We start from the raw sequence: 27,710 nt of genomic DNA, 5'->3' as shown, positions 1-27,710 counted from the left end.
CCACAACGTTTACGTTTTGTTCTAACGGTAGCCATTATTGTTTGGATTGTGCGCCGTTGCCATATTGTTCAACACAACTTTACGGGCGCTAGAAAACCAAATTTTAATTGCGAATTTCTCAAAATTCAAATGACAGTTTTTAAAATTCAAAAATAGTGGACGGAATTAACATTAAATAAATTTTTTTCTTAATTTTACAGTGATGGTTTGTTGGCTAAAAACAACTTGAGGAAGATATTGATTGGCGAGTCTGTAAAACACAGTCTAAACAATAAATCCTTTCAAAACAGGCATCAGCACGTTTGGCAATTTGGCAGTGTTAATTCATTTTCACGCAAATTTGGTTGATTTGTTTTAAAAGCCTGGAATGTGCCCATAAGTCTCCAGAGACGAGAGAATGATATAAGTCAACCAAAGCACTACTAAAAAGATGGCAGAAGCGTAACGGGTACCAAGAGGTCCTCCCAATTCTCCACGACCACAAGCAGATGATAGTCTAACAGAAAAAATAAATATTTCATTAAATATATCACCAAAAAACGAATGGCCAATTCCTTTTTGTTCATACCTCCGCGTTACCAGCAGTCCTAGCGACAAAACAGCTGTGATGGTGAAAATGGTAATTGAAAATCCCAGGCTTCCGGCTTCCACCTTGAATTCTCCGCCCTGATCATTAAATAAATGAAACAATAAAGCTATTTCCACGAATGGTCTCCTGGATGTAATAAAGTAAGAAGACAAACCATTGACGTGTGGTAGATGCTGGCGATAAGCCAAGGTAAACCCAGACCAAGAAAGACGTTGACGGAATTACTTCCCGTCACGTTTCCGATGGCATTGTCGGCATATTTCTCGTTCATGGCGGCGGCTCGGCTTGCAAACAGATCCGGAAGGGATGTCCCCAACGCCACAAATGTGATGGCTGTAAGTTATTTGCAATGGAGTCAAACCATTGCAAAGAATTGTTTTAATAGTTTTTGAATAGGTAAATTACCGGTAACGGCGTCATCGAGTCCGATGAGGCATCCGAAAATTCCGGCCAGGTCTCCAACAATGGCGGTGAGCAAACCAATGACACCTAGCGAAACAAAGAACGATAGCCATCCGCCCCAAATTCCAGCCGGTGGAACCAACGCAAAAAGAAGCTAATTAAAACAAAAAACAAAAAAACATTTAATTAATTCATTCATCAGATGAAATCAAGTTGAAGTCAAACCTTCCATCCGAACGTCAAAAAGTGCATCACGTAGTCTGAATTTGTGGCGTTTTCAATATCGCCACCGTTCACGTTCATTGCCTATCAATGAATGGATAATTTGATCAAATAACTTTGTCAAATAAATTTAATATTGGGTATAATTACATCTTTGATCTGACTGGTCCAATCGTTGTGATGCACAACCATCGAATCTACATTGGCGGAAGTCATTTCCGCCAGACGGTCCATCACCGCATTGAAATCTGAAATTAAAATAAAAAAAAAAAATGTAATTAATGCTCAAGTCCTAATTGATTTTGAATTAAAATTAACCTTCGTCGTTGGTGATGGTCACAGCCAATTTGGTGATGGGTCCCAAAACGGCTCCGCCGGAAGGATCGTACAATTCGACTTCGAAGCATTCGTCTTTCATCTGGGTCTCCATGTCATTCGAAATTGGAATTTCAATAAAACGTTTGGCCTGTAACACGGAAAAAACGGTTAAATTCAATTAAATTTAAAGGTCATTTTTCCAATTATTTGTACCTCTGCGTTCCTGAATTCCAGCACGCCCTCACCTCCTTCAAAGTCCCTGCCACTCAGGGCTTTCTTGTCTGTTGAGGATAAATGAATTTGAGTAAATACTAAACAATAAATTGGAATTAAAGTTAAAACCTATTGTGCGCCAGCGGATGCTCACTTCGCCGTCGGAGCCGCTTTTACGTAAGACTGGAATTTGGGCCACGCCCACCGATTCCTTGACCAGGATGCCTCTCTCCTCGAAAGTGATGGTGCCGGGTTCTGCATTGATCAGATACAAATTCAGTTCATTATTTGGCTATGATTTAAAAAGTTAATCAATTAAATCTAGCTACCATCGTCGTTCAGGATTGTCACTTCCATGATGGAAATGCGACCCAGTGCCACTTCCTTGTGTTTGTACGATAAATTGTGACTTAAACTCAATTTGAGGTAGAATTGTTCGTCGGGCTCGTACTGGTCGTCGTCCACAATTTCAATCATAATCTGAATAATCGCATTTTTAAAAATAAATTGAATTAGATTTACTATTTCCGCATAATTATTTTAAAGAAATAAAATTCAGTTGGTGAAATTCTTACTTCTTTCACGACTTCTTTGGGCTGGAACTCGATGACTTGGTCGACCGCCACGAAATCTTCACCCGAAACTGCACTGCCGTCAACTGTTTCTACCCTGTTATAAAGATAAAAACTAATTAATTAGATCTCATCGTCAAAGAAGATATTAATTTGGAATGCGATTACCTGACACACACCAAAGTGTCCGTCTCCCCGTGGCGGATAATTCGAACGGGGAATTTTCCAACGTTTTCAGACACTGGATAATTGAGCAATACAATTTAAATAAAATGCAAATTCAAAACGAAACAAAAAAAGCGCTGAATCGACTCCATTTCCATAATAATATCGACTGGGTGAATTGAATTGTTACCTGCGCAAGCGATGGCGTGGAATTCGACAATGGCTTTGTCCTTTGATACTTTTTCGACGAAAGGACTCAGATTTTCAGTGTCCGGATGTTCGTTGATGGCATCATAAACCTAATGAAGAAAATAATAAAAGATTATTTTAACAAATTTTGGTGAAACTTTGAATTACTATTTACCTCTTGGAGTTTGATGCTCAGCTGAGGCTTGACTTTCTTACTTCCGGTGAACACTCGGGTGGCTCCGATCCGGTACCAGGCGTGGGAATGATGTTTAGTCATAATTAACCTTATAGTCGTATTAAAACAAAATTTGTAAAGATCAATTAATCTGAAATAAATAATGTGGGTGTTAATAAACTGACTTGTATGCGGCCAATTTGGCAGCATCTTCCCCGGTGAGGCCCAAATGTGTGGCTTGCCGGACCCATTTGGCCAACTCGTCGGGGTCCATTTTTCCGTCTTTGGTGAGAACAGGTCCGTCCACCATCATGGCCTCAACTGGTTTGATTTTATACAAAAGAAAAAGTTATGCACAATCGAATCAAAAAAGAAAAAGAAACAACAAGATGCAGCTGCTGCCAATCGAATCACTTACTTTCTCCGGAGTTGATTGAGGCCAGCTCAATCTCTTTGCCGTTGGCGGCCGTGACGCTGATGGTGCTTGGCTTTTTCCAGCATAGCGGAAATCCTTTGTCGGCCCAGTAAGCCAGTCCAACCAGGAGCGGGAAAAGGAGGAAAGTGACGACGGCCTCCCAGACTTCTACCTGATATTTATAAAACAGAAACGTGTTTCCAACTAAATTTAATGGATCAGCTGGCGGATGAGCAGACGAAACCATCATATTAAAAAATCGATAACTAATTACCACATTTCGGCTGACTCCCACCAGGACGAAAATCAGCCACAGGTAAGCCAAAATGCTGAACACGGCGGTGATGGCGAATACCCGCAGTCCTAATCAGAATTTTGGATGAATAAATTTCAATAAATTTTCAAGTAATTAATCTTGAATAAATTAATTTTGAAGAAATTGAATTCTGAATGAATATATTTTTAATTAAGTAATTTTGAAGTAATTAACTTTAAATGAATTAATTTTGAAGTCATTAATTTTGAATGAAAATTTAAAAGAGAAAATTACCTTTGATTTTTCGCGTTTCGACGCCGGGAATGGCGACAATGCAAACAGCACTGATGCACATGAGATTGAAAGCGGCCGAACCGACAATTGTACCCGGTCCCAACGCTCCCGACTCGAAATTGTTACCGACAATCTCTGTACAGAATTAAGTTAATTCAATTAAATCTGACATCCAAATATTTGAAATTAAAATTTAGCTCATTAATACCAATAATGGAAAGCAGGATTTCAGGGGCTGACGAGCCTAGCGCCATCAATGTCAAATTGGCCACCGTGTCGTTCCAGATGTTGACTTCTATAAACGTGGGTTCCTGATCGACGCCCCTCGACAAATAAACCTGCAAGTCAAATATACAATTGAATATAAGCTATAGTAATCAAATCTATTCATCTCTCAGCAGTGTTTAAACAATCGTAAAAAACGACATTTTAAAAAAGAGATTTAACAAATTTAGATAAGAATGCATCATAAACATATTGTGTTTTACCGTGTTTTACCGAGTTTTACCTTGCGAGTGGTGGCCGTGATTTTCTCAATGGCGCCCATGAAGATCTCGGCGATGATGGCGACGCCCATAAAACAATAGAGGAGGCCGAAGAAATAGAGAAAGGCTCTCATTTCAATCGACCACGTAAACTCGTTGATCAGCGGCAAAATCAAACCGCTCGAGCAGCTGTACTCATCCAGCGTCCCATTATTTTTCGTCATTTCCCTTTTTTTACAAATGAATTACAATGATCCGCACTGTTTCTATCAAAATATGTAACACTATCACACTAGGAATTTGGCACTACACTTTGGCTGGGTGTCGGTTATCCAATCTGGAAGAGAAATTAACAAAAAAAAATGATAAAAAATCACAAAGTTCTCAAATTACAACGAAAAATCACTGGGAGGTTGCACCGTATCAAATGCGCCTACATCCTGCGGGACACGCTGTTAGACTGAAAGGCTATATAATAAAGCCTACGGTTGAATATTATAGAGAGAAAAGGATAGACCTTGTGCGCATATAACCAGAAAGAAAAAACACGCTGAATAAATTGATCACGACGACTATACAGCAACACCACCCCGGGCTGTCTAAACACTTTCTGTGTCAAACGCCGTTTTGTGTACATACATGTGTGTGCCTGTGTGTCTATAGTATAGAAAGTATGTTACACACAAATGTAGGGCGACGGAGAACTGACCTAAAAGTGACCCAGTCCGTTTTCTCTATCTATAGGCTACATGATGACGGGGCTGTGTCGGAATCTTCCGGGAAAAAACGTGACGACCTTTTTCCTTTTGTGTGCTGTTGTCATTTCAGATTTTTCAATTGTCTGATATGTTTGTATAATATGTATAACTATTTTATTGTGCTGATGGCTCATTCTAATTTTCAACTAAGTTATAGGGTGATTGAAATAAACTGGTGTATGGGCTTATCCATCAGTGTAGGCCATAATATTCGGTCAAGGTAATATCGACTAATTTAACTTTCTTTTTTTCTCGTCTAAATCTGAAAATTCAAATGTCCTTATTTGGCAGGGGGAGGGGAAATTCCCTCCGCGATCCCGTTGGCATCTCCCACTAAGACTACATGACGGAACGACAGCAGTTGTTGTCTAGACGAATTTTATCAAACTGAAAATCAATCGTCTCAACTGATGATATTGAGTCAAAGTTATATTATTGTGCATGCTGTCGTTGCGCAAGAGTCACAGTCACCCTTGATTCTATTCAGTCTGGGCCAACCAATCTCAGGCTCTTTCTTTAAATAATGAACTAAAGTGATAATAGTTATAACCAGTTCTATTATAGTCGGGAAGCGAGAGAGCGCCTTATTAAGCGCCATCACGACGCTATTATATTCTATTATTCTGCGCCATAAGGGAATTCGAAAGCGTCAGCATATGTTGATTATATTTGCAGGTGGGTAGTCTAACCGCACGCATAACTATAGTCACGTATTAGCAGATGTGACCAGTATTATTCCCCCTCTCTCTCCCCATTATTTATCCTGTTTAACATTCCTACCTAAGATAAGGACTAAACTGCCAGAGAGATAACAAGTGACTGAATTGTATAAATAATGAAATAGCTCACCCAAATAGTTTCACAATGATTTAAAAACAAAAATGTTTAGCGATAACATAATTGGATACCTTTTAAACACGGTAGAGTATCTACAACAAAATTGTATTTTTACCTGGCAATGAAAACGATATCCTTGAGTAATTTAAAAATAAAACACACACACACAGAACTGTATTTGTATCTAAAACAATCACGATTCAAATAATCCGGAATTTGGCAACAATCGCGATTGTGCTGGTATGTGCTGTCAGCACAGTAAATATAGTAACAACGTCGGCAATCTGGGCCCGCTCAACTGGACGGAAATGTCTCCGAGCGACGTCCTTTTCAACAAGTTGAGGGGTTTCGTTATTTGTTGAGTGGGAAGTGGGCTTATCTGGTACCGGCCGCAATGGTGACGCAACGACGATAAGCGCGCGGAAGACAAATGCGCCAACAACAAAAAAGGAGGAGGGATTTCAAATGTCAAAGTACTAGCCTACTTCCTGTGAGCAGAATAATGTACAAATTAAGCGATGACGTGTGTCGTTTCGTGACGTGAATCGGTGTCGCAATAATCTTAAGAGATCGTTTTGTATTTGATATACCTGGGGCTTGATTTCTCACGTTTCTATGACAACCGGAATTGATTAGACGCCTACGGACAAATTCCTTTTCTATATGCAGCACGTCAGGCTGAATTTGTTTTTGAAATAACGAAGGCTATTATGTATCTAATAATCCTTTAGATAACCCAAGTCAATTTTAGTAATCACTTCAATCCCCTCGAAAGAACAATTGTTGGTTTCTTGACCGAGAAAATAATGCGACGCCTTTAGATAAGAATAGATTTTAAAAATAATTATCCCACTTCTTTATTTTCTTTTTATTCCGGCCATTAAAAAAAAGCGCGCTCGATTTGAATTCAGCTGGATGCTAAATTTGGAATTTTAGATAGAATTTGTTCTGGTATAACGGGAACGAACATATAATCCAGTGGCAGGAAGAAGTACAGTGTGAGAAAAAGAATTTCATGAACTGACCCAGGTTATCGTCATCTCGAAATTTCCAAGTTTAAAAGAACGAACCAATTCAAAAGGTCACGGGGCCAGGGGGCCTCTCGTTAGAATCGACTTGAACAATAAAAAAAAGATCAGCACGAAAAACTATTAAGTCTCTAACGGCTTATTAGTGCTGCGCTCGTATATATACTGTACCTGATGATCTTATACACCACCTCAGGGCAACGCCCTCAACTTGTAGCTAATAGGCTTTCTGCGCACTATATATACTCGCGAGTCTAGCAAATAATTCGACTATTCCTTCACTCATTTACCCGGCTGCTGGAGACCAGCACAGCTTTCCTATATTATTGTATAGTTTAATCAGATAAGAATCTACCAGGATGAAGAACTTTAATGCCATCGCTCTCTTCGCCCTGCTGGTAAAATTATAGTTATTCACCCATTAGAAATTGACAAATTGTAGGCTATTTTATGGTTATTTGAATTTTGGTCAGTTTGCCGCCATCAATTCGGCGGCGGGTTTTACCTTCACCAGCAACAACCAGCGCTCGGACTTGAACTGCTCCAACGTCGACTACGCCCCGTGCACTTGCGACGAGAACAGCATGGTGGCCTGCGACCAGATTCCCATCAAAACTCTGCGCTCGGCCTTCGCCAAAATGGCCGCACATGACCTGACCGGTCTGAAGCTGACGCTGTCGCCGGCCGAGAAGGACCTCATCCCGGACGATTTCCTCGGTCAGATGAACCTGGCCGGCGACCTCATCATCTACTGCCGCGACAGCAAACGACTCCGCGTCAGCCAAAAGGCCTTCCAGCACTCGGCCGCCACCATCACCCGGTAATTCAACATGATATAATTAATTTAATTAACAATAATTAATAAATTACGTAATTATTTATTGAATTATTGATTGATTGATTTTAATTATATTTATTGATTTAATAATAAAAATTAATTAATTATTGATTTATTAATAATAATAATAAATTAATTAATTATTATTGGTTATTCAAGGGTCTTTATCGACGGCTGCGATCTGGGCCAGCAGCCTAACTTGTCCTTCATGTCCCGTTTTAACCATATGATGGCGCTGGTCATCAAGAATTCCAAGAATTTTAAAAGCTTCAAAGGCCTGCCCATCAGCCAGTCGCCGGCTCTCTCCTACCTGTACGTCACCCACTCACGCGGGTTCGAAGCGCTGGCCCCGGACGCCGTGGCCCTGCCGGCCCTGAGAGTCCTCTACTTGAATTTCAACCAGCTCAACGACGCCTCGGCGGCCAAACTCTTCAAAGCCCTGGCCGGCTCCTCGACCGACTCGCTGACGGAGATCCGGCTGGACGAGAACAAGTTGACGAAAATCCCCGACGCCATCAAGTCGCTGGCCAAACTCGAGCAGCTGGAATTGGGCTTCAATGAGATCGCAGTTATTTCCAAGAACTCGTTGCCCGTCAACAACACGGGCACCAACGGGCTGGCCTTCAGCTTGCAGAAGAACCCCATAGCAACGATCGAGCCGGGCGCCTTTGGCGGCAACATCGGCAACAGTAATTACGTCAAATTGCAGGACATTAATTTGACTCAGCTGGACCCGAAAATCTTCAAGCCCGTCCTCCAGCGGATGCTGATCCGCTCCAAAAAAGTCCTGGGCAGAACTCCGTTCCTCTACCTGGGAAACAGTCAGTTGTCTATAGACATTGTCTCAAACATTTATATAGGATCATTTTATTGTATGAATTCAAATTGATTTCTTAGATGCCATTAAGTGCGATTGCCACCTGGCCTGGCTGGTCCGCGACAACCGCAATTTGCTCAACTACATCGAAGGCGCCAAATGCTCCGACTCGAGAGAATTGATCGAACTGAAAGCCGACGATTTCGTCAGATGCAAATGAAGTCAGAATTGAACTGACTGGGTGATGAGGTACAATTGCGAGTTTCATTCTTTCCCGCTCGATTTTATCATCAATTTTTTTTTCAAACAGAATTTTGTTGACCTTCGAATCGAATGTGACGTCATTTAGATGTGCAATCGATTGTTGTTTTGATTGTTTAACGCCTTAATTTTATTTGATTTGAAGTTGCATGATTCTGGTTGGCAATAACCTGTCGGCATTATTATATGATATTGTCATATTGAATCCTTATTCCTTTTACTACCGGCTATAGGGTGTGGCCGTACTAAATACAGTATATGTGGTTAGATCTTTTTGATGATTGAATAAACCCTTATTTATTTTTGCATCGACAAACAGAAGTCCTTGAAAACAAATTTACTGTTGATGTTTCTTTTCTTTTTCCTCCGCGGTTTGCTGTGTGCTGTAGTTTTGCTGTACAAAAAAAAAAAACCTTCATAACAAACCGCGCCCGGCGGTGACGTGATATTGGAGATCCATAAGGACGACTATTATTATATACCTGCATATAAGACTATATACATTCAAAGTCACCAGCACTGGTATTCCCCGCTCAAAAGTATATTATAATATACTTCTATTATACAATGTTTCGCTGTCGGCGATTTGAGTTTTATTCAAAAGTAACACCGCCAGTCAACCGAATCACCAGCACCACCGCTGAATAAATCTCTGACCTTCGCAGTTAAATGAATAATATTATTATTCTATATTAGCAAAGTTTATAATTCCGGGAAAATTAAATGTCCAGCTTCAACTAACATCCAAGTGTGTTGCTGGGTGTGGAGATATAATGTCATTGTAAAATAGAACTAACATCGACTAACATAAATAAAACGTTCTTGTTTGGCTCCCACGGGCGATGTCTTGTCAAGTCTAAAAACTTTTCCCAGCACGTAGTTCAAATAAAATTAAAAAAACAAAACAATTCCCGTCCCCCTTCAATCTTACCCCACGTAAAAAACAAACAAGCAAACAATTCGTGCCAAACTTTTGAACATTGCACGAATGTTTATCCCTGTCGCACTGGTTTTCACTGTCGGGTTAATTCTTGATGCGATTTCAACAGATTTTTCTATACAAAAAAGAATATGTAATAAAAGTTTAGTCGACCGGTTTGTTTTTTTTTTTATTCGCCAAACACGATGAGAGAGACAGCAGACAGCAGACAGCTATGACAGACAGAAAATAAATCGAACGAAGGTGAGCGGGCAAAAACTTTCATCCATACCCGGTCGTCACTCATAGCACGTCAGCTCAACATCGTTCTTATCCAGCAGCGCCGGATTTGATGGACTCTTTAAAAAAAGATTGACATGATTAATCGATTCCATTTCCATATACACAATTGCAGATTTGATTATTATCGTTCTCAGAGGGAACTGTCAATATATAGCTCCTGTCTATACTTGTATATACACTGCCAAACACGTCCGCGTGTGCCCCATTATTACCTCACTCTTATATATGTTAGATAACAGAACGTGATACTGATGTACTATCACCTATTTTATTCTTGAAATTTCGAATTTTGGTCATCGCTTGATTTATTCTTACAACACCCGGACGCAATGTGCTGCCAATCGATCGATATATGGACGTCAACTCCCATTTGGAGGGGATGGTCAGCGTTACCTATAAGTTACCGGGGGGCACGGGACTCGCAAGATGCTCCGGAGTAGGCTATATCCTCTCCACCCTCGGTGTTCAATTATAGAGCAACAATCATTAGCCTATTTGGCCAATATATTTAATCTATATATAAAACGAATCTCTTTAAACTCTTATTCTCGAATCGACTATATATTATAATGAAATATAGCAGGTGCTGGTGGGTGCTGCTGGGACAGCCCACCTGATGTTCCATTATCCCGAATTATTGCACAACATTTAAAAACATCAGCACGCAATTAGATTGGGGCAACTGGTGCCTACGTGCCGTCTGCTGTTATACATTGGGGAGTGGCAATTTGCCAGATCCGCGCTAGAATGAGAAAAATTGATTTCGTTTCGCATCGCCAACTCTAATTACCATACAAGGATCAAATGAAATTGTGTTTTGAACGATTAAGACTTTTTCCCCCGTAACAAATTCGACGTGCCATCTGGAAATGACAAGCCCGATTATCTTAAAAAAAATTGAGTTTGAACGACTTCATTATTTTATTATTATTTTTTTAAAAGTAAATGACGTAACAAATTCGCAATGATATACTTTCGATTTCCAAAGAAAAATCGAGAAAAATACTTTTTATTAATCCAAACTGCATACAATGTTCCAGTTATAATTTGTATAAAACAATATAGGTAGGAAAAAAAAAACTTTCTTTTGCATTAATAAAACGTTGAACGGTTTCATCATCAGCCAAACTCAATAACGCAACCCATTTGGATTAGAAAAACAAACAAAACGATTCAGTATCTCACGCCGCGATTGATGCACACACTTTCGAGATGATTATACATAGAATATAGTCAGACAATTACTAAACCTAATTAGCCATAGGCCTACGCAATACAAATGAAGAGTTCAGTAGGCGCTCGGTCCGCGCGGTGTCAGCGCATACTATTAAAATTAACAATAGATTTGAATGAATTCAAGTGTTTTAACATCAGGAATAATTAATAACTTACGATGCGCGATTTCCTGAGCCTGTAATTATCTTGCTGAAGGTTGAAAATAATTTGTTTACAAACGCGCTCCTTCTCTTGGAAGGCCAGCCGCTCAGCCGCCCATTCGGATTCACGCGCTTCCATCTGACCGGATTCGTACAAATAATTTGTTTTAAATGAATTAAATTTGGTATTTTAAAAAATGACAAAAGATCAAACCTGGGTGGCAATGGCTTTGAGCACGTCTTCCGGCTGGCTGTTGTATTTCTGCACCGATTCCTTCATCCGGTCGACCAACGAGGCAACGTTGCCGTTTTGATCTTTCGTCTCGTGGACCCACTGGGTCAGAGTCATCACCGCCTGCATGGAACCAAGGGGAAGAAAAAGAATCGACCCACATCGCATGAGCGGAAAGAATTCAACCCACAAAATCTAATAAAGAAATGTGTATAAAATTTTACATCGCCGATGGCTCTGCGCATTCGAAGGTTTTCCTCCATGACGAGGCAAACGGACGGCGGCGGGGCTTTTTCGTCCACCTGATTCACCACCAACTGGTTGTGTTTGATGCGCATTAATTTGGCGTGCTGCTGCTGCTGCTGATGCTGCTGGGAAGACTGATGCTGCTGCTGCTGCGTCTCGCAGTTGCTGCTGTTGGCCTTGTTGGGCTGCGCTAAATTTGCTGGAAGCGGTTGGGAAAGCATTCCTTGAACTCCTTATATAACGAATTGGTTCCGACTAAAAATCGATAGAAAAGGCGCACGTGAGTCGTAACGGTTCTCAGAAGAAGAAGAAAAAAACCCAGAAAGAAATGTTTTAATTTCCCGCGAATTGTGAGGTGGGCAGCCGACTCAACTGAGTCTCGCGCCATTATATAGGCGAAATAATGAGCTCAACTTTCATTTCTTCGAAACCGGACGAAAACTGGTCTAGTAGGTAAATGAATGGGCAAGTGTCAATTGAGAGACTGTTAGCCTTACCTTAGTTGATTGGCGTAAAAGAATGTCACACTGTAAAGACACAAGCACTTAAAAAGCAGTCACAAGTTTCAATCACTGTCAACTGTGAAATGTCTAGATCGAATTTGTCAAAGAAATATTAACGTAGGATATAGTTAAGAGACTTTGGGTTGGAATTGCTGCTGTGGACGATCGGTCCTCGAGTGTTGCCGAAAGACGACTGGCGCCTCCCATGTCCGACACAACAGTTATATAGTTATATAGAATAGGCACCGATGAAATAACATAGACGAATTAAAGACTGTATAGGTATATGCAAAACAGGTTTTCAACGTTCCCTTTTCCCTTCTGGCGTTGCTGCTGCCTTCACACTTTGTGTGTGTGTGCGTGAATAGAGAGTTGCATAACAGACACACACACACGGAACGGGAGAGAGAGAGAGAACAAGCCAACCGGGAGCCTTTCTCTTCTTTAACAGGTTTTTTCTTTCTATAATTATTTAATTTTTTTTTTGATTGTTTATTGTATTTCATTTCACGCGCTGGGAATTCCCCTCCATCGCCAGCGCTCTCGGATATAATATAATATTTTAATGGATCGAATACATAGAGGACGAGTGCTGGCAACGCTGACAATCAGCCATAATCTGATATCAGTCCTTTTATGCGCGTCCTTATTGACCAAACAAATTGCAATTTCCAGCGAAAATTATAGATGCATGTACAGCAACTTATACAAGGCAAGAAGAGAAATGGCAGAAAGTACAGCGAAGTTGCTCAATCTATACAAGAGTCACCAGCAGCAGCATGTGTATAAGCAGTATATACTGCTGACACGGATTCGTGCAGAGTAGCAGAGTAGATCGCCAGCAAAGATATATCAGTGTCGTCGTCGTCTGGAATTAAAGCGAAAATTGTTAATGAGCAATCACGACTTTTGGGCGTTTCACCGCAATGTAACAACATTCACCGATTCTTGTTAAAACAATTGCAATGTCATGCAATCTTTTAGCGCTACTTTCCTTATACAAGTATCTTTGGAATACTTTATTTATTTGACCACATTTGACAAAATATAACTGGCCCGGGCGGCACCATTTCTACTGGGCATTTGAAAAATCAAACGGCAAGTTCCGGCAAGTTCTTATCAGTCGTACAGCAATTATCTTATTATTTGTCGTCTTCGCAAAAGTTGCGTCATAACGGGAAAAGGTCGCCAATTATTTTCGGGAATTTTTTTCTCCCCCAAACATAGGCCTATTTGGATCTTAAAATCTTAAGTTGATGAAGTCGTTGACATATACACAGATAGGGCTGACTGGCTTTGATGTTATAGGCCTATTATCAATTCCACGAAGATGACGACTGGCAAAAAAATTGGTTGCGTCAAGTTTGATGTACATATAGTTGGTTCACTAAATTCGTTTAGATATGTAACCCGGTTATAACCAGTTTCGTGTTTGCCATCAGCAAGTTTTTTTATTTTGCAAGGATTTGCACACGGTGAAGGAACACGTCAAGGTGGAGGTCAGAAGTCGACGCAAAATTTCTCTACTAATTCCTCATCAAGGCCATCTGGTTATAAATTGCAGTTGGAAATACCTTACAGCTATATAAGGAAATCAATCCAAACAAATTCTTGTGTGGACGAGGTTGCAAATAGTCATAATTAATAAGGCCGACTGAAATAATAAAATTAACACTTGGACTAACTTTCATTCACATTCCTCCATTTTACATGCACTCAATCAAAATCTATGTCTAAAAGTGGTCGAAATTTATCAAATTCCCTGTTGAGAAATTGGATGCAATGTTGGAGATAGAAATCAAAACCAGAAAACCTTCACGAGCTGATCGGGGAACCCCTCTCTCTAATCTGCCGAGTTGTTTACACTCGTCACGCTAGAAAGCAGGAGGAGGGAGGAGGAATGTCGTGCCACGTTCTACTTCCCGCTATGTTGTAATCGCATTCACGTGATGGAAGGACGTGTTAGTGTCCAACAGTCGTGAATGTTCCAAGCGTTTATCAATCTGATAGCTCCCGAACGACATCTAGCGTCGACTAGTCGTGAGCAATGCGACATTGACTCCCGCGGTACCGAAAGCTGGACGCAGACGGCGCATTGATCGTTAGGTACCACATTTAATCCAAATGTAGCGGTAAATTTCAAATATAGAATTATAGGTAATCTTCTGAATTTAAATGAATAAATAATATCGAAGTAATATTTATATGTGACGACGGACTATACCCATGGAATCAGATCCATGATGGCAAAATTTTGCAAGCCCTTCCCCCTTTCATCTCGGTGGAAGTATATGTATTTATCTAATCAAATTCTCATCGCTCAACGGCCATCATCAAATTCAAAGGAATTCAGGCTTTGATACCTTCCCTTTTACTCATTTCAATAAAATTTCTCTTTTTTGCTAACACAAATTACATCATTTTATTACTTTTATATCTCTTTACTTTCTCCCTGGTCTTTCCCGAGTTTCTCTTTGTTTATTTACGGATGCCAAATTTTGGTTTAAAGATTTTAAACTTGGCGGGGAACCGGGGATGCCGATAGGGAGCATAAATCTACATTTGGCAACGACGCTAATGGCTGCACGAAAAATAGAACAACAAATTAAATTACAAAAAATGTGGTCGTCATGTCTCGTGACTCTCGTTAAATGGTACCCTTACTGCTGGTAAAATTGTTTGTAGAGTCTAATTATTTAAAAAGGAGAAACCTGTTATGTTTCTGTTACAAGTTTGCAAAATTTGGTACATTCCTGACAAGCACTTATCATACTAAAGTAAACCTTGTCAATGGCATGGCAGTTTATTTAGGGTGTAACCCTTTTGCCTTGTGGAGATTGGGGACCTGTGCTAGCCAAGTAACCATACCATACCATACCAAGTAGCCAAGAAATGAAAGTTTCACTTGTACTCTGTATTAACCTGTACATTAGTCTTGAGAAATGGTCTCAGTTTTAACGATAAGGTAATTATTTTCAAGTGACACTATTATTCCAGTTTCAGCTAGGCCTATTATACATAAATTTATATAATGCATGTCGTGCAATGTGCTACATGGAAATATTCGACTGTTTATAAGTTTATGTTTACCCACCATCTCACTTTGAACATTTCCTTATTTGTGGTTCCCGTAAATATTTTTTTCCATCACCTTTTTTTTTTTTTAAATTTTCAAGTAGATCAGCAGCATTCCGTTTGATTAGAAAATCCATCAATTTATCTCCCTTTCCTCTTTCTTGAAATCCTCTCTGTCCTCGAGTACGCCCATTGAGAGTGCGGGTGACTGGGTGTATTCACGAGGAGGACGCCATTTCTTCCTATATCCTGTCTGATTACTTCAACTTTTCTGCGTGCTGATAATGCCTGGCCATATTTCCCAAGTTTTAAGGTAGGAAAAAACTAAATTCCCTTTTTCTTTTCACCATTTGCTGGCGTTGATTATCGTTACATCGCCCTTCCCCTCGACTATTGTTACTTATTTCTTCTTTGATTTCTGACTAATAAAATTCATTATTAACTTTATAGATTAACATCGTTTATTCAAAATTGAATAACAAAATCGCCTAACTAATGAGTGGGATGGCGGTGTTCCAATTCCTTCAGCCACCCGGCGTTCTCATCTTTGGCTAATTTCCATCCGTCCGTTGCCATCACTTCACAAGGGAATCGTCGGTAGAAATCGACTGCAAACTTCTTCAAATGCTGGGCCGGATGGTGCGGATCGGTGAGTGCTAGCAGCTCCAGACAATTCTCAGCGGTCATCCGGTGAATCAACTGAGTTTCACACTCGAGTTTCAGCTGTTCCAGCAGATATTTATCAGCGGCAGCCAAGAGAGCAGCAGTCAACTTCTCCAACGGCACCCGGCCGGTGTAAATGAAGCGGAGGACTTCCTGGAACACGTCCGGATGCACATCTGGAATGTCTACGTGATTGGACAGCTTCTCCGCCGTTTCATGGACAAACATGGCAGCAAATACTTTACTTCTCGATGCCAAAACGGCTTTGTGAGCCTCAAAGCTACGACCACCGACGTCTAGGGTCACATCGGTCAATGTCCTGTTGTGGAAGAGTTCTTCTAATTGATTCCGGAGCAGCTGATCGCTGGAACTGAACGGATTAATAGGTACGTCTCGGGTCAGTTTGTCTGTCGACTTACCGGACTTGATTCCCTTTAGAACCCAATTGCCTATTTCGCAGTGGATGGTGAATCCTCCATCCAGCTGGAAACAATCATATGCCATTAGCCCTAATGATTTCTTGTTGATTTGCAGGACCGTGACGGGTGTTGTCGTTCCCAGCAGCAACCGGTGGGTCTGTGGGAACATTTTCTCTCGTTTCCTGTTCAGAATGGCAACTTTCACTCGCACCTCGGCCAGCTTGACGCAGTTGTTGTTGATGCTGTTGAAAAGATGCAGAATAACTTTGAAATCGGCGGAGGCATCGTTGGGACCGTCTTCGCAGAGTGTCAGGTGCCACTTGTTGCGGGGGTTTTCTTCTGAATAAAATTCGGACGATTTCAACGGAGGAATCCATTTGCCCCAAGGCCCTTCCAGCACCAAGCCGTGGATGGTCCACTCGAAACTGAAACTGACAAGTTCGCATCTCGTATCGCACCAACTGTCCGCCAGCAACGGCCTTAAAGGTCCTACAGGTATCGCCATTTTCTCTTAATATCTGTACAAGGATTTACTTTAGTAAATAAACGTAATTCAATCAGGGAACAATCAACCTCTACTGGCGATAAAATCAAGAATACTGCTGACATTTTCTCTAGTTGAATTTTACTGTACCTTATGAGACTATCAACGTCGAGCAAGCGTCAAATGAGCCCAAGGGCAATATGTTCTTTAGGTTTTAGTCATTTCTTTCTGATTAATAAGATTCCAAAAAATACTAACGGGATAATTCCAGATGCATTTTTCAAAGCTCTGGGGAGAGATGGGGATGGCCCAAATTATTATAAACCGCAAATTTAACTTCCTTTTTCGTCCCCCGGACCGGTTTCTCGGAGCAACTTTATTTATGGACATGAGTTATCAGTTGTCTTCACGTCGAGTGATGTCAGCCTTTAAATAACGAAGACAGGTTTCCATCGTCAAACATTCGTACAGTTTAATTAGATGGCTCTTTCAACTGCTGCCCTGTTTATTTATCGCCTCCCGGAATTGGCTCAGATCCACTCGCAAATTAAATGCAACAATTTGTTTTTCAGCATAATGAAACAACCTGAAATCTTTGCCCACCTTTCCAATACCTTAACACAAAGCCAGAGAACACGGTTAAACGTATAAGGAATGTATTGAATAAAACAAAACGAAAATGGCGATTCGAAAGCCCTACTTTGATTTTAGACATCCCGAGTGTTTTCCAACTTATCGACACACAATTGGAGTTCGCTGTTGTCACTGTCGTTGGACTGGGAGCGTCTCAGGAAGATGACGTCACCGTTCATATTGATTCCTGTTGCGATGACGTCGTCCAGACGGTAAATGCTCTTGATGTGTTGCTGTCTATCGGAGCTGAAGATTTGCTCGATCTCTTCCAGCGTTTTGCCTTTGGTCTCCGGCAGAAGGAAGTAGACGAAGATGGCGCTCAACAGGGTGCACCCCGTGTAGAAGAAGAACGTCCCGTCTTTGCCCATCGCTTTCAACATGTTTGGGAAGAAGAAGACGGCCACAAAGGTGCAAAACAGGTGGAAGGAGGAGCTGATGGCTCCCAGTAAGGCCCGGTATTCCGTCGGGAACATTTCGCCCATGATGATGAAGGGGACGTTGCTCATTCCGCCGGAATAAGTGATGAAGAAGACGATCAGACACACAATTGGCAACCAGCCCAAGGATCGAGTCGCTTCTTTGTCGCCCCATTTGTGTTGGAAGTAGAAGAATATTCCCATGGCCGCTAGAGGCACTGACGTAGCCACGGCGGAAGTGATGAAAAGCATCCGCCTTCCGCACCGGTCCACCTGCAATATTGCCGATTAAAAATTCATTTAATTTTTTGCAGGAATTCCCCGTCAAGGCTCGTATACCAAGAATCCCGAGGCGACGGTGAAAACCAGTTGGACAGCACCGACGATAATCGTGGCGTATCTACTATCGATTGTGCTCCCGGCCGTCTGGAAGATGCTGACCGTATAGAAAATGATGGCGTTGATTCCGGTCGTCTGCTGGAATAGCATGATGCCCAGTGAAATGCCCAGGGGTTTGACGACCGGTCCAGCGGTCAGAACATCCCGAAATTGTTGAGTTATCGATTTATTTCGATTGCTGCTGTTGGCGATACGCTCCTGATGTTCCTTGATCCTCCCCATTTCCGCCTCGACGTTAGTCTCTCTTGTTTATGTAAATTATTTAAATTTTAATCGGAATTTAAAGTTAATTGTCAATTACTTTCCCCGTAGGAGCTGAAGGGAATGCCGAGCTTCATGTTCCCGGCCGTTTGACAGGAGCCAGACAGGAGATTCGGGCATCATGAAGGTACCGCAGAGAAACAGGACTGGCAAACAGCCAAGAATCCAAGCCAGGACGTACCAGTCGACAAATGCTCCGATGATGTAAGTTACCAAAATGCCCAGGGCCAAGGACGAGGCTGTCAGAGATCCCAGTCGGCCACGAATCCTTGGCGATGCGCATTCGCTCACCTTTTTATTTATTTAAATCAATTAATTAATAAAGGAATTTTTTAAGTTTAGGGAGTCCTTACGTAAATTTGACTGGCGGGAGTGGTGCATCCGGCGGCGAAACCCATGAGGAATCGCCCAACGTACAACATGGATTTGTGTTTGCCAAAGTAAGTGAATCCGGTGATGAGAAATCCGGATATGAAGATAAAGTAATGGCCAATCAGGGCCTTCTTCCGGCCAAAGTATTGCATGGGTTTGTTGATGAACAGCGACCCGAGAACAGCCCCAATCATCGGAAACGAAGCTGTTGGTAAATCATTTCCATTAATTAAAATAATTACAAATTAATTTAAGAATATTCTTTCTCACAGATCCACTGGAAATCGGAGGGGTACACTTCAAAGTCGATTGTCCTGTTTAGCGATGGAATTCCGGGTGAACTCCAGCCACGAACCGAGCCCATGGAAAAATAGCCCCACGATCCCCATACAGCCACAATTAACTGAAACGGTATAATTTCACTCTTATTTAATCGCAGTTCCATCGAATGGGGTCGAATGGGTCTGAATAACGCGCAAATAACTCACCTGAGGCAAGACTTTGCCAGGATTTTTAATCAACGATTTGCCCATCTTTCCTTTGTTGGCTTCAGGACACAGATGCGGAAGAAAACATACTGAAGCTTTAACCTTAATATACTGACGTTATTTTTAATGAGTTGACTCGTGATCGAGATCGTGACCGGCATCAGGGAATAGTGACCGGATTTCCCTAGCAGGTGAAAGAGTTAACTATAAAGTCATGCGCAATACGCCCTAAAAACCCCTGGAGACATTAACCCATTTGCAACTTACCCCTGGGAAATTTTAAAAATCTAGGTGGAAACGTCTCACTGCGGTCAGTGAGACTAATCTGCAATTGAATTAAAAGTCTGGGGGTGTAGAACAAGATGCAAATCTTTTGCGCATTTGTGGTTTTGTCGTGTGGGCAGGTCGTGGGATAACTTTTCGTTTTTTGTTTGTTTTTCCAACCACCCGCCGTTTTGATTGAAAAAGGGTAATCCCCGTGACATGTTTTGGAACTCTCTAACAAGTTTGGAACCCACCACAGCTGACGAGACAAGGGCATACTAATAATTAAAAAAAAAAAAAGAGTCAAAACAAGTCACGCGCGAATACAACAAGTGATAAAAGCATTTGCCCTAGATCATTTGACAGTTGGAAGTCTATACTCCCCTTTTTCGCTTTATCCAGCATATAACCCTCGGCATTCCAACTCTTGACGAAATATAATTAAGACATCGTCGTCGTGACATTCACGAAATAGAATGCGCAGAATAGAGCTGTCGAAGCAGCAAGTTATTGTTGCGGTCGCTGCGCTGCCCAACAGGAATTGAATCCAGTAGCGCTGCTTTGCATAATCAAAGATGTAGTTTACAGGGGTTGGAGTTTCACTAGCAGCAAACCAGCCCAGTGTTACCCAACTTAGTCGTGTAGTGGACACATCTTAGAACAGTTCCTCGAGCGCAAAGTTCCTCAACGTCCTTCAGCGCCGGATTTATATTAGTCACTGTCTACCTAAACTCGTCTCGCTGCTAACCAACCAACCAAATCACAAATGTAACACATTTTTTAAATTTTCATTTTTTTTTCCCCATTCTTTCCTTTCCGAATGATGTAATCCGCTAATTTTCTACGGACATGAAAAAAAGTGACGGCAAAAAAAAAAACTTGATACGAAATGTGCGAGTTGTGGGTGTGCGGTTACGTAACACTCGTCATAATATGGAATAATATTCGTTCTTTTATTATGGCATTGTAGACGTTAACAGACAAATTATAGAATGCAATTCTAACAAAATCAGGGTTGTTACTGGGCAGTCTGGACTGCTGTTCTACATTATATCGTTGTGATGCATAACTGGTTTATTTTTATAATCGTGAAAGAAAATGCTGTGCGCATAAATTAAGTTGACCCGCGTTTTATTGCGCTCATAGGAAACCGGATTCAGCCCAGCAGCAGTTGAAAAAGGCGAAATCTTTAGAGTCGTTTTTCAAATCGACGGCCATCGGCGAGAATAACCAGTGGAAACCAACAGCAGAGGATGACGACAATAACTTAATCGAGAAATTCAATCCCGCCCATCAGGTGCACCAGCATTCAACAGTTTGCGCTGTCGTGAAGGAAAACGTTCGAATGCGCCAGGCCATTAGGGATGTACGTCCAGTTTGGTGTTCATTAAGATTTCATCAGACGTTTGAATCAATTCTTTTTGACAGGCGGTGCTGACTCTGACCCAGTGGATCCATCAAACCAAAGAGCAAAGTGACAACGTTACTTTACTGGTGAACATGATGAAAGAATCTGCCCAGTCGCAGAGCAAACTGCGCGAGGATGTCGAAGCTATGGCGATCCAGGTCAGGATTTTTCTCTATTTCCCCCATCATTTTCTTAAATTTCTCATTGCAGACTAATTCAATTAACGACCAATCAGATGAAAATGCGCGAATTCAAATGGGCGGCCGAGCGACTGGCCTTCCAGGAGGAGGATCGACAAAATCAGCAGATGATCCTCGACCTGCAAAAGGAGAATTGGAAATTGAAGGTGAATGCTATTGTTGAATTTCTCCCTCCCTTTAATCATCTTTTTAATCTTTGCCGGAATCAGTCGTTCTCGTTTATGTAGTTGGCCATCATTTTCCATCTCGATCCTGCCGTCCATCTCTCTACCCAGCGGAATTTACCCTTTAAGCAACAGCTATAGCCGGTCTTACTCAGCAACCACTCACCCGACACGGGAGTATAATAGATTACATTGCATAATACAAATAACAGCCTCAACGAAAATTTAGTTTACCGAACGATATAATCACAGATACTATATTTCCGACACCCGGATTTTTACAGTTTAGATTTTAATACATACAACAATAGTACAATACATACTTCAAGACCTCTAAGCTATTGTTTAATGTCGTTTTCTTATTGCGTTGACATATCACTATAGCCCATCGTTTGGTTTAGAAATAGTGACAGGAAGGGCATAAGGGGGTATAGCTCAGTGGTAGAGCATCCGACTGCAGATCGGAATGTCCCCGGTTCAAACCCGGGTACCCCCTGTGTGAGACATGGTAAAATTTCATGAGATTGTGGAATGTACCAAGTTTTTAGTATCACAATCATTGTTGTAATAACATAATTTATGCAAGCATATTGATCGATATAGTAAATGCATTCGTGGCGGTGAATTTTTTTCTTCCCATCAGAGAGAGAGAACCTTTCAAAAAATATTTAAACGCGAAATCATTATCAATCGCGCCCTAATTTATTAAAAAGGCAAGGAGAGAGAGAGCCTGTGGGTAATCTGAATTAATAAGCATCTATCGCTATGTTGTGTAGTACGTGAGTGTACTCAAATGCTATTTAATTTAAGTTTATAATTTCTTGTTAAATTAAATTAATGTTGTGTCTCTTTAATCTTTCCGAGTTTTTCCTTGTTTAGGGAAATTTTTGTTTGAACTGGCGGGGGCGGGAAGACCGGTAGGGAACATAAATTTACATTTGGCAACGGCGCTAATGGCTGCACGAAAATAGAACAACAAAAAACAAATTACAAAAATGGGATCGTCACGTCTCGTGTCTCGTCATTGATAACCTTGCTGTTGTTTAGCAGGTGAATAAATTCAAAACTTAGAATAATAACAGTCTGGTTGTGTGGGCTTTAACTAAGAGTGACTAAAAGTAACTTGGTCGAAACTAGTAAAATTTTGCTTTAAGCCCCCAGTCAATGCATGATGCCATATGCATTTACCATTTATTTTATGCAATGTAAGTTATTGTATTCCATTTTTTTTTCTTCTTTGTACCTACAGATAGTTGTTCCCTGCAGCAGCCATCTTCATCAAGAACAACAAGTGCAATGCTTATGCTGGTTTCGATCTGCCATCAGCACCTGTGTCACCTTCATCGAAAGGGTATTCATTTTGTGATAACAATTACCATTACTCATTTTATCTGTATGTATTTAATAATCTGCATGAATTGCTTAGGTGCAATGTGATACAGGAAAGTTTCAAGGTCTCTTGCATACAAAAAAATGTCACTGTAGCCTACCTACGCTCACTTTCAACTTTTCCTCATTTGTGGTGTCCATGAATATTTTCCTAATGAATATTCACCTTTTTATTTTAAATGTAGATTATTTGAATCCCGCCTGATTGGAGAATCAACCATTGTTGGACGATTCATCACTTCCCCTCTAGCGACTAGCTGCTGGACAGCAGCTCGTGTACTAATGTGGGTATATTCACGAGGACGCCCTTCCTCTTATCCCGCCTGCTTATGCATCCAACTTGTCTGCGGATGAAGAACTTGGAGATACCTGGTCATATTATTACACCGAGGCCTAAAGGTAGGAAGAACTATTGATATTTCCTCCCTTGAACAGCGTGACAAAATCGCGTCGTAAATGAAAACAAGGTGTTAGGTTCAACTTCCAAAACGGATAACTCTTTTAGTCTTTCACTGTATCAAGCCCGGAGGTTTTCTTGAACTATTTCGTGAAATGAATCGATTTAATATCGTAGTGAATTTCCCTTATCATACATTTTTTAAGCCAATAAGTATTCGGGAACTTTCCTTTCAATTTTTTTTCGGAGACTCTGTCCGGCGGCAATTTTTCTCCCGCCAAATTTTCAAATTTCAAAATCTCATTGGGCAGATTGTTGTAAGGCACTAAATCTTTTTATTTCGTTTTCGTTGAAATTGATACTTTTACAGTTGATAACGCCATCAATTTCCCCCGGCCGATGCCCCTCATATGGTCATCAATTATATCTCGGCGATTAATCTTCATCTAATTGGCAATACTCCATTATCTTTTTAATCAGAAACTTTCAAACTCGTCTTTCGATGTTTTACTATTCTCCTTGTGGAAATCCTGCTAATAATCTGAGGCACAGCCCGAGGCAATGCTTAGGCCTTCGTCTCTTGAATTGTAACAGCGTCGTTATTCCATTCAGAGGAAACAGACATATGAGAACTCGTATTACTATATTCTGCACACTTTTATTGATAGTTCACAAATGAAAGTCATCGCCAGTAGGAAGGCAGTTGGACATCAACTGAATTTTCTCCGGTTACACAACGTCAGACACAAATCTATTTCGTTGCTTTAAATGTCTGCGCAGTCCCTCCTTGATTAACCAGAACAGCTGTACAGCGTGTTGAGTTTTTGTACGTCCGACTGCATAAAATAGCCAGAAAATGGAAAACAAATTATTGCAGAGCATTAGGCCACGAATTCGACAAGTTCAGGTCAGATGGGCGATAATTGATAGGAAAATGACGAGCCAAGACCTACCGTACTAAATCCATTTTCATTCCCCATGTTCTTTTTCCCATTTTTGGCTACCATTGTCGGAATGGACCTGTCAGTGGCAAAGGCATAAGCTTCATAATGCATCACCGAGTCTAAAGATGCGAAATAAAATCACGATTATTTAAACTGCCATGATGAGAGGGTACGAGATGCAATTACTGATATCGTATTGTCCGATAGTGTTGACTGCGTCTCTCGGTTTAGGGGTGAACCACTGGTGATTCTCTGTTCGAAGTTCAATTGATTAAAACAAATTTGTTTGTATATAAATAGCAGGTACGAAGAGTTTACCTGGCTTGATGTTTTTGTAATTCACGGTGATGTAACGACTTTGGTCAGGGCGCTCTTGTTCGTGATCGAATCCGACGGCGTGCATCAGTTCGTGAATGACAGTCGATTTGTAAACGCATCCGTTGTCGAGACTCAACTCTTGTGCGCCACCCACATTTCCTTTCTGCGCCCAGCAGCTGTCAAATAGATTTTTCGATCAAAATCTATCAGTCAGTTTTTTTTTTTTCATGTGATATTCTCATTACCCGGGATAAGCAGACCATCCATTTTTGGATTCCTTGCTCCTGATGATTTTGAGATAATCGCTTTCCGATTTGCGGGGTACGAAGCGGAGGCAGGTTTGTTTGTGATAGTCTACTATACCGGAACCGATTACTTTTCGTTCTTCAGGCGCTAATTTCCAAACGAGAATTTTAATTTCCAAGTTATTAATTGAAAAAATTTAAAAATTTAATTAAATAAAATTGAAGCACTTACAGAAATCGCTTGATATGACGTAGGGAATTCGTCCACCCGGCCATTTGACGTCTCCGTTCTTTTTATTTCCATTACTGGGGGGCACGTCACCGCCTTGTTGATGTTCCCATGGCCGGTTGTTCATAGAAGCTGAGCAAAAAAGAAGAAAGAATCTTTCAAAATTGCATAATCTCGACTGAAAATGTTTTTATTTTAGTAACCTCCTTTGTTTCCAGTAGCTCCACTATTAAATTCTTCTTCCGTCAATGGTTTTCCAGCTTTGAAACTATCATCCTGCATTTCAGAACGTAGCGCAAATAATCAGAATAATTTACAATTTTTAACGCGTAAGCTACAACGTATACAAAACTTTACCCGATCTAATTGATTGTCGTCTTCTGTCGGGACGGGATTGGCTCTGGCCGAGTGGATCCAGCAACTGGACAACGTCAGGGAGATGGCCACGAACAAAAGTGTTTTGTCAAACGCCATTCTGATTTAACTTAATCAAATCGTCTTAATTCACCAAAAGAACAAAATTCTTATTACAACAAGTCGAATTGATAAAAATGTGAAGTTTCAGACTTACCGGACAGTGAATTCACGACTTCAGATCACGAAAGGGGCGAGCGTGATGGAAAACTATTTTTCATATCGCCTTTTTATACTACTATCCTGTCCCATCGTGATAGATACGTATCACTTGCCAAAACAAACTCGCTCATCCCACACAATTTCGGTTCCCTAACGTGCCTCCTATTCGTAATTACTTTATTGGCTTTAGAATTATTCTGATCGGAAAAGTTGAGCTGCTGTATTGACTCAGTTTAAATAACATCTGTTACCTGTAAATACAGCTGTCAGTACGTCCTTCGTGTCAGTTGTTGAGCCGACCATTAGAAGCTAAAAATAACAAAAAAAACAGATGCTGGTCAGAATAATTGACGTCACAACTAGCTCGGAATTCATTCTGGTTGTTTACATTAGCTGTGGGCGTTGGCTGTCCGACAGATGTAGAGATATTTTCTACTGGCCCAGCGCAATTTAAATGTCAACACAACGACCAATTCATTTTCATTTCCGTTTGCAAAGGCATAAACTACCAATGTAGGTGAATGAAAATAAATGTTTGTCCTTCCGAGTTGTATTAATAACATCAAGAAGACAGACATTAGAACAAAATCTTGGATAATCAAACAGGAACATGCGCAATTAAAGGGGAGGCTACTAATCAAAGTATTGGGTTAAAGCTCCGAGATTTCACGACCGCCATTCCTATAAACAAAATATTACGTTGACGCAGTTCAGCTACAAGTAATGATGTTTGTGAGCCCCAATGGGCTAATAAAGAAATGAGTCGTGTGGGGAAAAAGGTATTACGGTTGTTGCTGCATTTCTAGCCCTTTGCGCTCGGCTTCGACGGCGTATTTGGAACCGGCCACCGTGTCAAAGTTGCGTCTTCTTTCTGAAATGTGTGGCAGACTTCCTGTCGGTGTACCCTAAACCAACAACGTTGAAACTCTAAGAGAATTCGCTAATTGAATGGAAATTGATCATGTTTTACCCAATTCAGTAGAGATCCATTATCATCCACCAATACGAATGTGGTGTAGTTCCTTGGAGTCCTAAAATGAAATGCACTGTTAAGAAATCATTCCTGTTAGAGTAACTTTAGTTCACCTACCACACAAGTTTGAAAGCAATCCTTGACTTGAATTGAATGTGGGCCACATCTTGAGGGGGTTCCTTGTTGCATCCTATCATGCAAGTACTCCAAGAGCCACCGGGTCCTAGTTCTTCGATGGACGCAATACGAATGCCTTCTCCCAAACGATTGTTGTACGCTATACCAGCAACTCTGCCTTCATTGGTGTTATCAGCTTCATCTCCACGCATTGTTGTTAGGTCACACTGTTTAAAAATAAAAATAAATGTTAATTTACCTATTCAACAAAGTTCAAAACAGTTATGGCTGTACATGATTGAAATCGTTGAAGGAATGTCCTGTGTAGCCCTTGCCAGGTCTCGCATTGGGAAGATCTCTGAGTCCACCTGCCCAGAGGATGGAGCGTCTAACTGTTTCCCAGTCCTGACTCAATTGCTCAGGAGTCAGCGATTTCACCCTTACTTGCACATTGTGCAGTCGACTGACAGCTGTACCAGGGTAGGATGAATCAATCAGATCGTTGTTGGTTTGCCGGACAGACTCCATTTTCCTTTCTCCTTCTCCAGCAGCACTCATACAAGCACTGGCAGAGTGTGATATAAAGGTACCTGTTAACAAAAGACTCAAGCCTATAGATGGAACCTTAAGAGAACTTGTTTTCCAGAGCCTGTGCATTTCTATTTTCTAAATGTAATTATTCTCACAGAAATAATGTATCTCAGTGCACGAAACGAGGCTGACGAGGTGGGATTTAGCAACACTTTTCAACTAGATATTTTATGTAACTTGATGTTTACGTAACAAGAGCCTATCCTCAGCAAATGTCAATATTTCAAAGTCAAGAAAACAGTGCAGACGAAAATTCAGAAACCAAAACACTA

The 27,710-nt window shown here is 41.0% G+C and overlaps 8 protein-coding genes, 1 long non-coding RNA gene and 1 other non-coding gene across 13 annotated transcripts; 4 read left to right on the top strand and 6 right to left on the bottom strand.

Moving 5' to 3' along the window:
* Positions 1 to 165: 165 nt before the first annotated feature.
* LOC124204606 (sodium/calcium exchanger 3-like) lies at positions 166 to 6,185 on the bottom strand. The gene is made up of 22 exons (XM_046601686.1): positions 6,006 to 6,185; positions 4,589 to 4,632; positions 4,319 to 4,523; positions 4,019 to 4,148; positions 3,811 to 3,945; positions 3,535 to 3,623; positions 3,264 to 3,432; positions 3,031 to 3,166; positions 2,846 to 2,954; positions 2,672 to 2,780; positions 2,485 to 2,557; positions 2,320 to 2,413; positions 2,074 to 2,224; positions 1,874 to 1,999; positions 1,745 to 1,812; positions 1,532 to 1,679; positions 1,364 to 1,461; positions 1,217 to 1,297; positions 995 to 1,145; positions 744 to 922; positions 569 to 666; positions 166 to 496 (listed from the first exon to the last, which is right to left on the bottom strand). Exons 3-22 carry the CDS (start codon positions 4,517 to 4,519, stop codon positions 355 to 357), a joined length of 2,487 nt encoding a protein of 828 aa, XP_046457642.1. The 5' UTR covers positions 4,520 to 4,523; positions 4,589 to 4,632; positions 6,006 to 6,185; the 3' UTR covers positions 166 to 354.
* A 997-nt stretch (positions 6,186 to 7,182) lies between these two features.
* LOC124204605 lies at positions 7,183 to 9,150 on the top strand. Its single transcript, XM_046601684.1, has 5 exons — positions 7,183 to 7,316; positions 7,392 to 7,738; positions 7,916 to 8,577; positions 8,654 to 8,822; positions 8,884 to 9,150. The coding sequence occupies exons 1-4, from the start codon at positions 7,278 to 7,280 to the stop codon at positions 8,791 to 8,793; spliced, it is 1,188 nt and encodes a 395-aa protein (XP_046457640.1). The 5' UTR covers positions 7,183 to 7,277; the 3' UTR covers positions 8,794 to 8,822; positions 8,884 to 9,150.
* A 1,902-nt stretch (positions 9,151 to 11,052) lies between these two features.
* Positions 11,053 to 12,636, bottom strand: LOC124204604. Its single transcript, XM_046601683.1, has 5 exons — positions 12,408 to 12,636; positions 11,889 to 12,165; positions 11,647 to 11,787; positions 11,449 to 11,571; positions 11,053 to 11,380 (listed from the first exon to the last, which is right to left on the bottom strand). The coding sequence occupies exons 2-5, from the start codon at positions 12,129 to 12,131 to the stop codon at positions 11,345 to 11,347; spliced, it is 543 nt and encodes a 180-aa protein (XP_046457639.1). The 5' UTR covers positions 12,132 to 12,165; positions 12,408 to 12,636; the 3' UTR covers positions 11,053 to 11,344.
* Positions 12,637 to 15,945: 3,309 nt separating this feature from the next.
* On the bottom strand, positions 15,946 to 17,138 carry LOC124204602 (speckle-type POZ protein-like A). Its single transcript, XM_046601681.1, has one exon. The coding sequence runs from the start codon at positions 17,073 to 17,075 to the stop codon at positions 15,981 to 15,983; it is 1,095 nt and encodes a 364-aa protein (XP_046457637.1). The 5' UTR covers positions 17,076 to 17,138; the 3' UTR covers positions 15,946 to 15,980.
* Positions 17,139 to 17,693: 555 nt separating this feature from the next.
* LOC124204601 (facilitated trehalose transporter Tret1-2 homolog) lies at positions 17,694 to 19,732 on the bottom strand. Its single transcript, XM_046601679.1, has 6 exons — positions 19,624 to 19,732; positions 19,406 to 19,538; positions 19,117 to 19,340; positions 18,804 to 19,054; positions 18,443 to 18,746; positions 17,694 to 18,376 (listed from the first exon to the last, which is right to left on the bottom strand). Exons 1-6 carry the CDS (start codon positions 19,666 to 19,668, stop codon positions 17,762 to 17,764), a joined length of 1,572 nt encoding a protein of 523 aa, XP_046457635.1. The 5' UTR covers positions 19,669 to 19,732; the 3' UTR covers positions 17,694 to 17,761.
* Positions 19,733 to 20,401: 669 nt separating this feature from the next.
* Positions 20,402 to 21,996, top strand: LOC124204603. The gene is made up of 5 exons (XM_046601682.1): positions 20,402 to 20,655; positions 21,034 to 21,253; positions 21,316 to 21,453; positions 21,531 to 21,641; positions 21,705 to 21,996. Coding segments are annotated over exons 1-5 (489 nt in total). The 5' UTR covers positions 20,402 to 20,653; the 3' UTR covers positions 21,723 to 21,996.
* Positions 21,997 to 22,083: 87 nt separating this feature from the next.
* Positions 22,084 to 22,155, top strand: Trnac-gca. The gene has a single exon. It is a non-coding gene; the product is annotated as a tRNA-Cys (tRNA).
* LOC124204600 lies at positions 22,146 to 23,464 on the top strand. The gene is made up of 3 exons (XR_006879008.1): positions 22,146 to 22,709; positions 22,909 to 23,010; positions 23,234 to 23,464. It is a non-coding gene; the product is annotated as an uncharacterized LOC124204600 (long non-coding RNA).
* Positions 23,465 to 24,083: 619 nt separating this feature from the next.
* LOC124204598 (zinc metalloproteinase nas-8-like) lies at positions 24,084 to 25,861 on the bottom strand. 2 transcript variants are annotated; one of them, XM_046601677.1, is made up of 9 exons: positions 25,753 to 25,861; positions 25,539 to 25,679; positions 25,385 to 25,457; positions 25,185 to 25,313; positions 24,953 to 25,100; positions 24,708 to 24,883; positions 24,576 to 24,641; positions 24,399 to 24,508; positions 24,084 to 24,281 (listed from the first exon to the last, which is right to left on the bottom strand). In XM_046601677.1, the coding sequence occupies exons 2-9, from the start codon at positions 25,653 to 25,655 to the stop codon at positions 24,237 to 24,239; spliced, it is 864 nt and encodes a 287-aa protein (XP_046457633.1). In that variant the 5' UTR covers positions 25,656 to 25,679; positions 25,753 to 25,861; the 3' UTR covers positions 24,084 to 24,236. The 2 variants fall into 2 exon arrangements, with proteins under 2 accessions (XP_046457633.1, XP_046457634.1); XM_046601678.1 differs by having other exon boundaries at positions 25,539 to 25,665; positions 25,753 to 25,794.
* A 428-nt stretch (positions 25,862 to 26,289) lies between these two features.
* LOC124204588 lies at positions 26,290 to 27,686 on the bottom strand. Of its 3 annotated transcripts, none has more exons than XM_046601671.1 (6): positions 27,534 to 27,686; positions 27,142 to 27,437; positions 26,848 to 27,074; positions 26,728 to 26,788; positions 26,544 to 26,662; positions 26,309 to 26,438 (listed from the first exon to the last, which is right to left on the bottom strand). In XM_046601671.1, the coding sequence occupies exons 2-6, from the start codon at positions 27,403 to 27,405 to the stop codon at positions 26,408 to 26,410; spliced, it is 702 nt and encodes a 233-aa protein (XP_046457627.1). In that variant the 5' UTR covers positions 27,406 to 27,437; positions 27,534 to 27,686; the 3' UTR covers positions 26,309 to 26,407. The 3 variants fall into 3 exon arrangements, with proteins under 3 accessions (XP_046457629.1, XP_046457627.1, XP_046457628.1); XM_046601672.1 differs by having other exon boundaries at positions 27,142 to 27,458; positions 27,534 to 27,676; XM_046601673.1 differs by having other exon boundaries at positions 26,290 to 26,438; positions 27,142 to 27,675.
* Positions 27,687 to 27,710: the final 24 nt, after the last annotated feature.

This window comes from Daphnia pulex, chromosome 10, assembly GCF_021134715.1.
Source record: "Daphnia pulex isolate KAP4 chromosome 10, ASM2113471v1".
NCBI classification, from domain to species: domain Eukaryota; kingdom Metazoa; phylum Arthropoda; class Branchiopoda; order Diplostraca; family Daphniidae; genus Daphnia; species Daphnia pulex.
Note: the sequence above shows the minus strand (reverse complement) of the source record. Positions and strands in the feature narration are given on the sequence as shown.

Coding starts and splice junctions, on each gene's coding strand:
- LOC124204603 (XM_046601682.1), top strand. Junction 21,254..21,315: donor TGCGCCAGGCCATTAGGGAT/GTACGTCCAGTT, acceptor TCTTTTTGACAG/GCGGTGCTGACTCTGACCCA. Junction 21,454..21,530: donor TCGAAGCTATGGCGATCCAG/GTCAGGATTTTT, acceptor ACGACCAATCAG/ATGAAAATGCGCGAATTCAA.
- LOC124204604 (XM_046601683.1), bottom strand. CDS start 12,131: ATGCTTTCCCAACCGCTTCCAGCAAATTTAGCGCAGCCCAACAAGGCC. Junction 11,572..11,646: donor TCAAAGCCATTGCCACCCAG/GTTTGATCTTTT, acceptor GAATCCGGTCAG/ATGGAAGCGCGTGAATCCGA. Junction 11,381..11,448: donor GGCTCAGGAAATCGCGCATC/GTAAGTTATTAA, acceptor TAATTTTAATAG/TATGCGCTGACACCGCGCGG.
- LOC124204588 (XM_046601673.1), bottom strand. CDS start 27,504: ATGCACAGGCTCTGGAAAACAAGTTCTCTTAAGGTTCCATCTATAGGC. Junction 26,789..26,847: donor ATTGCTTTCAAACTTGTGTG/GTAGGTGAACTA, acceptor ATTTCATTTTAG/GACTCCAAGGAACTACACCA. Junction 26,439..26,543: donor CTAGAAATGCAGCAACAACC/GTAATACCTTTT, acceptor TTTTGTTTATAG/GAATGGCGGTCGTGAAATCT.
- LOC124204606 (XM_046601686.1), bottom strand. CDS start 4,519: ATGACGAAAAATAATGGGACGCTGGATGAGTACAGCTGCTCGAGCGGT. Junction 3,946..4,018: donor AATCCTGCTTTCCATTATTG/GTATTAATGAGC, acceptor AATTCTGTACAG/AGATTGTCGGTAACAATTTC. Junction 1,813..1,873: donor CATCCGCTGGCGCACAATAG/GTTTTAACTTTA, acceptor TATCCTCAACAG/ACAAGAAAGCCCTGAGTGGC.
- LOC124204605 (XM_046601684.1), top strand. CDS start 7,278: ATGAAGAACTTTAATGCCATCGCTCTCTTCGCCCTGCTG. Junction 7,739..7,915: donor TCGGCCGCCACCATCACCCG/GTAATTCAACAT, acceptor TGGTTATTCAAG/GGTCTTTATCGACGGCTGCG. Junction 8,578..8,653: donor GTTCCTCTACCTGGGAAACA/GTCAGTTGTCTA, acceptor TTGATTTCTTAG/ATGCCATTAAGTGCGATTGC.
- LOC124204598 (XM_046601677.1), bottom strand. CDS start 25,655: ATGGCGTTTGACAAAACACTTTTGTTCGTGGCCATCTCCCTGACGTTG. Junction 25,458..25,538: donor ACGACAATCAATTAGATCGG/GTAAAGTTTTGT, acceptor TCTGAAATGCAG/GATGATAGTTTCAAAGCTGG. Junction 25,101..25,184: donor CGTCATATCAAGCGATTTCT/GTAAGTGCTTCA, acceptor TTTGGAAATTAG/CGCCTGAAGAACGAAAAGTA.
- LOC124204602 (XM_046601681.1), bottom strand. CDS start 17,075: ATGGCGATACCTGTAGGACCTTTAAGGCCGTTGCTGGCGGACAGTTGG.
- LOC124204601 (XM_046601679.1), bottom strand. CDS start 19,668: ATGGGCAAATCGTTGATTAAAAATCCTGGCAAAGTCTTGCCTCAG. Junction 19,539..19,623: donor CTGGCAAAGTCTTGCCTCAG/GTGAGTTATTTG, acceptor ATACCGTTTCAG/TTAATTGTGGCTGTATGGGG. Junction 18,747..18,803: donor CTTCAGCTCCTACGGGGAAA/GTAATTGACAAT, acceptor TACATAAACAAG/AGAGACTAACGTCGAGGCGG.